This window comes from Pelodiscus sinensis, chromosome 20 (assembly GCF_049634645.1).
Source record: "Pelodiscus sinensis isolate JC-2024 chromosome 20, ASM4963464v1, whole genome shotgun sequence".
NCBI classification, from domain to species: Eukaryota; Metazoa; Chordata; order Testudines; family Trionychidae; genus Pelodiscus; species Pelodiscus sinensis.
Window position 1 is genome coordinate 19,899,623 of NC_134730.1, and position 11,492 is coordinate 19,911,114.

The 11,492-nt window shown below is 40.1% G+C and overlaps 1 protein-coding gene across 2 annotated transcripts in view; it reads left to right on the forward strand.

Moving 5' to 3' along the window:
• ATAD5 (ATPase family AAA domain containing 5) overlaps window positions 1-9,504 on the forward strand; it is a 42,226-nt gene extending 32,722 nt beyond the window's left edge. The window contains exons 19-23 of one of the 2 annotated variants that reach the window (XM_075903854.1): window positions 2,977-3,157; window positions 4,286-4,458; window positions 5,222-6,042; window positions 7,665-7,832; window positions 8,006-9,504. In XM_075903854.1, coding sequence (XP_075759969.1) covers window positions 2,977-3,157; window positions 4,286-4,458; window positions 5,222-6,042; window positions 7,665-7,832; window positions 8,006-8,084 — 1,422 coding nt within the window. In that variant the 3' untranslated portion in view covers window positions 8,085-9,504. Of the gene's footprint in view, window positions 1-2,976; window positions 3,158-4,282; window positions 4,459-5,221; window positions 6,043-7,664; window positions 7,833-8,005 lie in introns of both variants that reach the window. The other variant, XM_075903853.1, reaches the window with a different exon arrangement.
• The last annotated feature ends 1,988 nt before the right edge of the window (window positions 9,505-11,492 follow it).

Genomic DNA, 11,492 nt, shown 5'->3' on the forward strand with positions numbered 1-11,492 from the left:
CAGGCCTGGCTAAGGACAGTATACAGACCACACACACACACCATATCAACAAACATCTTACCATGCCAAGCAGAATAAAGTCCACACTCATGTGGTGAACACTACACCACAATGTGTGCAGAGGGGTCCCCTTCCAGCAACCACCTGCAACACTAGCAATCATGACGAATGCCTCACTAACAAGCTGGGGAACCCATTTGGGCAAACACAATGTCCAAGCCAGATGGGACAAGGAGGAGACAAACAACCACATAAATCTACTTGAACTCAGGGCAGTCACAATGCTTGTGTTCATTTTCTGCCACTGATTCAGAAAAAAACAGTACAGATACTAATGGACACTGTCACAACAATGTATTATATCAATCGGCAAGGGGGAACTCGATATTACCAGTTATGTCAGCAAGTGGTGAAACTGTGGGAGTGGTACATCTTGAGAGACACAACACTTTTATAGCAACCAATGTCCTGGAAGACACACTCAGAAGAAACTTCCCACACAAACACAAGTGGGAGATCAACCCCACTAGGGATGTTAAATTTCGATTAGTTAATTAATCAAATAGTCAATGGGATTTCCATCGACTATTCAATTAGTCGATAAAGACTAGCGCATTCTGCCTTTGAAATGTACAAGAACCCTAGTAGGGACTCTTGTACATTCTAAAGGCGGAACGCCATTGCTGTGCCCCTGCTCCCCTCTCCCTCCATGGAGCTGGAGGGAACCGGCTTTTAAGCTGGCTCCTCTCAGCGCCCTCACTTCTTCCCCCACCTTGTTGCCTCTTCACAATAGAAGCAGCAAGCGAGGAAGCAAATAGTTGACTAGTGTGTCGACTATCTGATAAGCTTTTGCTTATCGGATAGTTGATTAGTTGCTTGCATCCCTAACCCCACAGTACTGAACCATCTATCCCAAAAGTGGGGATTTTGGCTGATAGACTTCTTTGCCACCCGCAAGAACAGGAAGTGCCCATGTTGCTGCTTCAGAGCTGGCATAGGTCCCTGATCCTTTAGGGATGCGTTCAGCATAACATGGGAAGCACCCCTCCCATATGCATTCCTACCTTTCCCACTGGTCCAATGCACTGTCCTGAACATCAAGCAGGACAAAGCCAAAGTCATACTCAGAGCCCCAAGTTGGCCCAGGCAAACCTGATACACTTATCTGTGGCAGGCAAGGATATGTCCACCATACTGCTTCCATCCAGTCCAATCTTTGCTCATATAGCAGAATGGGCAGATGCACCATGCAGAAATTCACACACTCCATCTTCACGTTCTAAGGATGTTAAAGAGTAGTCAACTAGTTGACTATCCAATAAGCAAATGCTTATCGGATAGTCAAGTTGACTAATTGATTTCCTTCCCCCCACCCTTCTGCCTCTATCAGATAGAGGCAGTGGGGGACAGGGAGGAGAGCGGATACCTCAGTGGCAGCACTGAATAGAGCCCAGGGTGAGCTCCTTACAGGAAATGCTGTGTGGAACCTGTGGTCAGCTGGGGAGTCCCCAGCTGACCCCAGGCTCCATGAGGGTGCTTCCACTTTGAAATGCACAAGAGCCCCCGCTGGGGACTCTTGTACATTTCAAAGCTGGCATGCCGCCTGCAGCTGGGACTTCCTGCTCGCCCCAGGCTGCACATGAAGTTCCACATTCCTCCTTTGAAATGTACAAGAGCCCACGCTGGGGCTCTTGTACATTTCAAAGGGGGAATGCAGAAGTGCCAATCAAGTAGTCGATGGAAATTCCATTGACTTCTTGATTAATAAATTAATTCTTATTACATCCACCAATACAAGATTATTCTGTCTTCACTCAAGAGAATCCTCCGGGGCTTGCACAATATGTTTCCATCACGAAGAGATCCAATTCCAGCATGGGACCTCAACGTCATCCTCAGGGCACTCATAGACAAGCCCTTTGAACCATTGGCCACCTGTTCCCTTCTATACCTATCAATGAAAGTCGCTATATTAGTTGTAGTTACCTCTGCAAGAAGAGTGGCTGAGCTAGGAGCACAAATGGCGGCCTCTCCGTACACAATATTTCATAAGGATAAAGTGGTCCTCCGTACTAACCCCAAAAGTATGTACCTCATTCCACTGTAATGAACCCATATACTTACCCACCTTCTTCCCTAAACCTCATAAGGGCCGCAGAGAAAGGGTACTACACACCCTTGATGTCCGTAGGGCAGTCGTCGTCTACTTATACTGTACAGAACCCTTTCGTAAATCTCTGCAACTCTTTGTGTCATCTACAGAGAGATCAAAAAGGTTACCCATATCCAAACAAAGACTGTCCAAATGAATATTGGGCTGCATATATCTAGTTTACAACATATTCCAAAAGGAGCCCCCGGCAACAATGCGGGCTTGCTCCATGAGAGCAATGGCAGCATCAACAGCCTTCCTCGGGAGCATACCGACAGAAAAAAATCTGCAAAGCTGCCATGTGGGGTTCAGCACACACCTTTACGCAGCACTATGTCACTCAGTCATTTGCAGATGATGATACGTGTTTTGGCTGAACAATGTTGGCAGTTACAGAGTCTAACTCATCGAAGCACCCGCCACTGAACATGAACGCTGCTTCGTAGTCACCTCAAGGTGGAGCACCCACGGGGACACTTCTCAAAGAAGGGAAGGGTACTCACCTGGTGCAGTAACTGGAGTTCTTCAAGATAGTTGTCCCCGAGGGTGCTCCACCATCCACCCTTCTCCCCTCTGCTTCAGATCTGACTATATCTGGGTCAGAGAAGGAATGGTGATGTCTTCTGTGCGCAAATAGTAGGAATTAGAGTTGGGTTTGGGAATCTCCATTCTTCCATTTTTAGCCCTCTTTGCTAATGAGAACATTCTCATTTCATGGCATATTACAGTATGCAAAACTAATTTGCTTCTAGGGTGACTTGCCTTAGTCTGAATAGATAATTGTATTGTCTTTCAATGGGTTCTTCTCATATGTTTTATTTTAGGTAAATGTTGCAAGCTATTTACAAGTGCTCTGCTTGGCTGAGAATCTACGAATGGATTTAAAAGACTTTGCCACTTTGTTAACCATAAACAACTGTGATATCAGACAAAGTGTTCTTTACCTACAATTTTGGGCTAGAAGTGGAGGTGGATGCTTGAAAGAAAAACGTTTAGCACTTCATGGTAAGTTAATCTAATTTTAAAGAACAGACAGGTAACACAGTGGTTTGCAACCTTTTTTACATGGGGGACCAGCAAACCCATTCACAAGTGTTCGGTAGACCGGCAACACTGTATTTGTATATTTGCATGTTCATTATATAAATAACAAATATGCAAATACAATGTTAACTGTCTGTTTGGCCCCAACCCAGCCCTTTGCTCCCCAGTGCCTTAAACGCTTTGACCTCGACCTCTATACCCCGTGCCCTTTAACCTCACCGAACAGCCCTTTGTAAATATACTGTGAGAAAAGAACCTAAAGTAAAATTGTTGATGATTTTCTGACAAAGTCCTAATCTTCTATTTAGTGGTATTTTAAGGACTTTTTCATAAAAACAAAGATTCTTCATCGTAGAAGGAATCTGAATTTGTTATATCAGTAGTTCTCAACTGCCGGGCTGTGGTCTGTTAGCTGCAGTGCCGCAAAATCATAGGGCAAAATCGGCCGTGCAGTCAGAGGAAGTGGTCGTTGAAGGCGAGCGCGCTCTCTCTTCCTGCCCTCCACCATGCGGCTTTTCCAGCTGCAGCAGCCGCCTGCCCCACTGCTGTACCGGTCTTCTGGCCCCAGATCCCAGACTCCATGGCGCCACCCCCCCGTTCAAAAATTATTGTCCACCCCTGCCATAAGGAGTTAGGGAGCCCTGATCATAGGTATCTCAATCTGCAGTTAACTCCGCACAAGAGAGCTGTTTGGGCTCTTGGAGGTTGAAAGCAGAACTGGAGGAAGAGAGAAGGAAATTTAAGAGGGGATTAGGGATGTGGTCTGGGAAGGTAGGGCTAAAATAACATACTGGGAGGAAGCAGAGATTGAGCTGATTGCTTACAATGGAGAGATAGCAAAGGAGGAAGAAGGGAAGGGAAAGATTTGGAAGAGTGAATAAACGTGGGTGAGGGAACACTGGTAACTGGAGAAGCACTGCTATTCAAAATTACAGTAAAGTCAAGATGAAGTATAGGATTTATTTTTAGTGTGCAAAAGAATGGAGACCACAAAAGGATAATTTAAGGATTAAATTTTCATGCACAATTTGTGTTTAAAACTTAAACCTAAATCTGTGGTGATGGTGTTGGTTTTTTTTGTAATAGGAGGAGAGGAACGAGAAGGAACAGATCAGATAACTTGCACTGAAAACATTGCTTCTGAGAATGATCTTCCTCAAACTGAGATGGAGCTTCCAAAATGTGATACTGGCTTTACTGAGACTTTGCTTGGCCTTAAGAACATTTTTTTACCTTCAGAAGATTTGCTTTCATTTCTTAAGGTATCTTCATGATTAGGCCTGGTTGCTAATATTTTGAATGAGTCTTATCTGAAATATATGTGAGTTTGCTATAGCTCATTAAGGCTACGATTTAGTCAGGAGTATTTAGTAAAAGTCATGGACAGGTCACAGGTAATATACTAAAAATACCTGTAACTAAATCTAAGTCATGAATAGGTCACTGGCTGTGAATTTTTGTTTATTGCCTGTGACCTGTCCATGACTTTAACTAAAAATACCTTTAATTAAATCTCTTAGGCAGTGGATGGGAGGGGACTAGGGACCAAAGCTGCTTTGGCCAGTGAGCTGGGGACTGTGGCCAGGAGCTGCCAGAGCAGGGGCTTATGTGACTGTCCAAGGCCATTTGAGCAGCTGGTCCAAGAGCCAGCTGCTTGGGAGGCCTTGGGGTCAGCCAGACTGGCCCCTGAAGAAATCAGAGGGCCCAGAAAGTGACTTCTGCAATCTCTCTGACATATAATGAGTAGGACTCCATTTCTGTTCTGATAATTCTGTTTGCTATAAATGCTACAGAAAATTCTTACAGAAATGTTTAGCCACAATATTTTTAAAGTGTTGGTGACTAAGTGAAACCCCACATTGGAAAATTCTCATTAAACCCCATAATATACAATGCCTTGGATGATGAGTACTGAGGTGTGTATGAATAGGCAACTTTGTGTAATAACGTGGTGTGGTTCATATTTTATTTATTAAAACAATTATGGTAATAAATACATTTATTATGTTTACATTGTTTTTACAGCATAAAATCACAACAACAGAAGAATGGCGTAAACTGATACAGATGCTCACAGAATTCCAGATGAAGAAAGTGGATTTTATACATAGTAACCTTGAACTTCTTCTGCCTTTACCAGTTTGTATTCTTCCAGAGCCAACACAGAATTCTAATCCTTCATTTAAAAGGACTACAGTAAATTCTTCAAATGACGTACCTCTTGATAGTAATTTCTCTGAAAAAGCTATCGCTGTCAAAAAGCCTAAAAGGATGAAGCACCAGAAAAAGATTGCTTTATTGGATGATAGTGATTTATTTGATACTGAATTGAACTATTCGGCTGGATTTATAACTTTGCCATCAGACATTCCTGAATCATGCTTGGAAGAAAACAAAGATGGATTAAAAGTTATGATGAATGAAAAAGATAAACAATTGAACACTGAAATATCAGCAAGGAAAAAAAGCTCTGCTCTTGCTTCTTATTGTTTAAATGCAGTAACTGAATTTGTGGAAAACATGTCTTTCTTAAACACTAATGTAATGACACACAAAGCGTTTTGTAAAAATGAAGGGTTTAATTGGACAAATAGCAAAATTAAAAATGGTCTTTCTGATGATTTTAGTACAGAAGACTTTGATTGGTGGAGTTATCAAAGCTGTAGTGAACTAAGGGCAGCTATAGAAGCACTCAGTTTTAGTAAGTGCTCTGCTGGTATTTCACAAAGCATGGAAACCTCCTTGAACTCCTGTAAAACACTAAGAAGAGATCAAACTGAGGAAATTACTCTGCATGTTTCAAAAGACAGAAATGATGTATATTTTAGTCAATCGGCTGATTTAAGGTAAGACTAAAACCTCACAATGCCAGAACAAATATCAAGAGGGGAAGAGAAGGTTTCTCCAACCCTCATCCCACTAATATTTGTATTGTTTCTTGGATGTGTACTTGCGCTTAAAAACAAATGATATAGTATGGTCTATTGTTAATTTTTATACACTTCAGAAAGGATCCTGGCTAGATATTTCTCATTTTAAAGAACATTTTGTCAAACAGTAATTACTTTTTTTAAAGTTAAGTTCTCCATTGTTTTTTAATTAACCAGTTATAGTAAGCTTGCTTATGAGTAGTAGCACTATTCTGGTCTGTTACAGAAATAGAGTATTTGTCTGGAAAAAGCCACACATTTTAGAGAATTAAGTGTAGTAGGCAAACTGATGTTGCCTATAGGCTTAATTCTGCAAGCTCATATGCATGTGAATAATTTTACTAATATGTATAGTGTCATTGTGAGTCCAAATTGCATGCATTGCTTTTGCAGAATTGGGGCCTGAAAACATTAAAAGTAGGTCAAATGAGGATATTTTGTAGTAAGTCTTTAAAATCAAGAGAAAAAAAATCTTGAATATGGTGTTAGAGTAAATTGTTTTTGTTAATTTTAGCAAGTATTAAAGCAAAGATTTTGATTTTTAATGTAGAAGAGTAAATACCTATTATACCAACTTTTCTGTCACATGACAAAGAATACTTAACTAATTACTGCAAAATAGATAAATGGAGAAATAAATCTTCTAGCTTCTTTTATTTTAAAACAAGTCACTGTAACATTGAGCACAAATGTCAACACATTTTTACAACACCTATTTAGAGCAGTGGTGGGCGATTTACAGCTTGCCTACAGGGTTGCCAGATTCCAATGGTTGCTGTCCGCATAGTAATACCGATAGTTCTTTTCCTAACACATACATGAAGGGCAATGAGATGAGGTGCATGCAGATTGCACCCAACATTGACTGTGAGAGCTGTGTTCCCTCTGCATCCAGTCAAAGCACTGCTATGGTTATGTCCGCACACCCCAGAAATTCTGGGTGTGCAAGCATAGTTAGCAAAACTACCCTATCCTGGGAGACTGTCTTGGAAACAACAATCTGGAGGGCCACACATGTGGCCCACTCACTAGCCTAAGTTGCCAAACACTGATTTAGATGGAGTCATTTTGATACTAAGTCCTAAAATGGGCACATATTGCAACATGAAAAAGTTAGTGTGATAGAACATGAAGCCTGTATTCTAGCTATCCCAACAAAGGGCCAAGAACAGATGTTCTGGAGTGCACCATGTGTACGTACGTGTGTGCTAAATATATAAACAAGGACCACACCTAGAAAGACCTTCCTCAAAATTGCTTTTCACAGATGAACTAGGAGAATCTGCAGCGTAGGCAGCTTCTGTCCTGTGGTCCCTCCTCTGGCTCTGGATATTTTGAGGGGACTACACAGAAGTGAGACTTTGGTCCTAAGATTCCTGGAGTCATAAGATGATTTAGTAGTGTATAATAGTCTTAGTTTGGAGCATTTTTGGATAGTTACACCTTCTGTAGAGTTTTAAATTGGTGGTTTTGATCCTCAAAGAGCTATCTGTATTCTTGAACAAGAAACAATAAGGGTTCATTATCCTTCTTTTCAGCATTCACAGAAAAGGACAGAAGAGGCTGGAAATCATCAAAACTGTATTTTCCACTAGAAGTCCTTTAAGCCTGGTTAACAGGCAAGCTAGTGTAACTGAATACCTGCCTGCTCTCCGCAATATTTGTAGATCAGAGAAACGTAAAGAACAAGGGAAGACTAAAAGAAGGTAGGTTTAGTTTACCCTAATCTCCGCTACATTTCAGCATGTGATAGTGTTTAGTAAACTTTAGAAACATTTATCGTGAAAGTTTTTTTTCCTCTTAAATGTCCTGGATTCAGAATCATTGCCTAATTTTTGGAAAACTATCAGTCCTGTTCACTCTGATTTTTTTGTTACAGGTTCCTGCATTATCTTGAAGGAATTCATCTTGAAATACCCAAAGAAACTGTTTACAGTCTGGCAGCTGATTTCCCTTAAAAGATTTTATACCAGTAGTGTCTTGTACAGATTGGTCTACATGGTATTTTGATTTTACCAGACCATTTAGTTTTTACTGTATGTTCAAAGAGCTATTTGTATTTAAAATACAGCTTTGAGTATTTAAAAATGCAAACTGTATATTTCTGCTGTGATAGTATTGATTTCCACAATCCAAATGTGGGTTCTTCTGGTGCTTATATATATATATACTCCCTGTGTGTTCAAAAGCATTTATTCTGTGGTACCTCTCAGGACTTTATAATTCTTTTCTCTGATTGCGGCCTTAACATTGCACTTTTAACTAAGGAGAATTAATTCATATATTCGATAGCAAAAGGTGCTTGAGTAATGAACTAGTGCCACAATTAAGTATTTTTCCAGGAGAAGACTGCTTCATTGCTCTAAGCAGTAGTTTCAACCTGATTCTTCAAAAGTTGTCAAATAACCTGCCTCATGCAAAACTTTGGTAAAAACAGGAAGCCTCTAAGTAATCACAATAAAAAATTAGGAAAAAATTGAAGTAAAAATACTTAAAATTGAAAATTAAAGTACTATGCATCATAATATGCATATCTCTAAGTTTTCATTTATTCCATGTATTCTCATTACATTTGCCAGGCCAGTGTGTTTATCTTAAATGGGAAGAAAATGTTTACTGTACTCCTAAATGGGCCCAAACAGATTCAGCCAGATTTTGTAAATAATACTTCTATATCTGTATTACTTCTGAATTTAGTAACATATAATTTGTGGTAATCTTGTATATTGTGTTCTATTTTTTTATATTGTATTTTATATTTGAAAGACTTCAGTCCAGATATCTGAGGTTAAAATCTGTTTTATATATGAAAGGAAATAAATTTGAGTGAGATCTTGGTACAACTCTTAATGTTCTGGCAGTATGAAAGGTAAGATTTAAAATTTGATGATCTAAACCCTCTGCCTTTTTAATCACCTGAAAGTTTTTTCTTTTTTCTAAATGACACATTTATTTAAATATAAGCTTTTCACAGCCAATATCACGTTTGGACTGTTGCTCTAAAGACTAATATGTAAGGTTTAGTATAGAGACACAGAAGTGCACATCATTAGACATTCCTATAACTTTTGAGGAGACCAATTGGTTTAGTGCACTATTTCCTATAGCTGCTTTCTCACCCTATATTTTCCTGGCTTCCTTTCATTATAGTTTACTCCAGAACATGCTTATGATAAAGCAAATTGTTAGCTTGAGATTACTGTATGTGGCTTAGTCTTCATTAGTGCAGGATTTCAAGCAACAGAATGTAGTGTATATTTATTGAATGGTAGCTAAACAGATCTTAACGAGTTGTATCAATGATCTAAATGCACTAGATTTATCAATTGATTCTGTACAGCTTTGTAAAGAATAAAATATACCCAGTTTGTAAATATGTACCTATCTTCAGTATCTACTGTATACAGTTATTTTATATAGTTAAGACCTATTTAAAGGCTTTAATACCACACAAGTCCTATTATTTCAGGTTAATGTTTTTAGGTTTAAAAAGTGTGCTTGTTTTTGGTAACACACATGAAGCCAGAAAGTTATGAAACTTCAATCTGCCAAAATATTCAATCTTTTCAGGTGCTTCCTTTACCTAGATATGGGGGAGGGGGAATTGTCCCTGGCTTCCCCCTTGGGAAAGGGGAACAGATATCCCCGTGGCCTAGACTTACTGTCTGGTGTTACAGCTCAGACACTCTCCCTCATTTAGTACTCCTGAAGGAATTCTGCATGTGTGTGGAGTTCATGTCCAGTGCAGAATTCTTTTCTGCCAAAATATACTCCCTCCTACAAGAAGTTCTGCCTCCACTCCATACACACACATACTGTTGATGGTAATTGTCACTGTACAATGCAGAATTTTGCAAAAAAGTTGTGAATGCAGAATTTCCTACTCCCCTGCACAGTAATAGGCTGCAGTGCTACTAGCCACCACTAGAGGCCACAGACTCAGAGAAGCCCAAATTGCATAGACAAAAAACAGGACTATGTAGCACTTTAAAGACTTACAAGATGGTTTATTAGGTGATGAGCTTTCGTGGGCCAGGGTTGGTAAACCAAGAAAACCAACAATAGAACACCACTTGTCATCTCCTATAGCCCCCAACTTAAACCCATCCCACAAATTATCAATAAACTACAACCTATACTAGAACAGGATACTATACTCTGAGGCTCTGGGAGACAGACCATAGTCTCCTACAGACAACCACCTAATCTCAGGACGATTCTTACCAACAACCACAGGACATACCACACTAATACCAACCCTGGAACTTTTCCTTGCAACAAACCCCATTGCCAGCTTTGTCCACATATTTACTCTGCTGACACCATTATTGGACCTAACCAATTCAGTTATAAGATCAAGAACACATATTCCTGCTCATCCAGAAATGTAATTTGTCATGTGCTGACAGTGTCCATCTGGTATGTACATTGGACAACGTCTCAGATGCTTCGCCAAAGAATCAATGCACATAACGGATATCAGACAGTATCACAAAGAAAAAAGTTTCTTGCCATTTCAACCAGAAAGGGCATTGTCTCAATGACTTGATTACCTGCATACCACTTTTTTGATCTGAGGAAGTGGGTCTAGCCCACGAAAGCTCATCACCTATTAAACCATCTTGTTAGTCTTTAAAGTGCTACACCGTCCTGTTTTTTGTTTCAGCTAGACTAGACTAACACAGTTACATCTCTATTACTAAATTGCATAGAGTAAGCTTCCAAGGAGTCGCCAAATTAATCTGTAACAGGAAAAACTTAACGAATAATCTAGTAGCACCTTAAAGACTAACAAAACGTGAGCTTTCATGTCATCTGAAGAAGTGGGTTGTGCCCACAAAAGCTTGTGATAACATCTGTTTTTAGTCTTAAAGTACTATTAGACTATTCATTCTTTGTTTTTCTTGCATAGAGGAGAAGGCATGGCTGGAGAGGAAGCTTGAGGATTCCTGGTAGCTGCAGTTTATAGGATGCCAGGAGGGAAGAAGAGGGTATTATGTAGAAAACTCTGTGCAAGCATGGGACTAAGCATCAGGCGCTTTCTCTGAATCCCTGGGCTCTGTGGAGGAGGGGAACAGGTATCTGGGGAAAAATGAGTATCTGAGCTGGGGGGAGTTCTGCATTTGGGTTCTCGGGTGGGGGGGGACAGAAGGGACAGAAACAGGAAATGTGTAGAAGAGCCATGAGAATCAGCAACTGTCCATTTCGAGGCTGAGATGCCAAGGCTGCTGATATAGCATCATGTGACATGTCTTAAGATACTTTGCCAAAAAAAATCAGTTTGAGATGCCTTGATAGCAGTGAACAGCGCATGTAAACTTGGCTTCTGCTCGTCAGCCCAATATTTAATGAATCAATAGCCAATA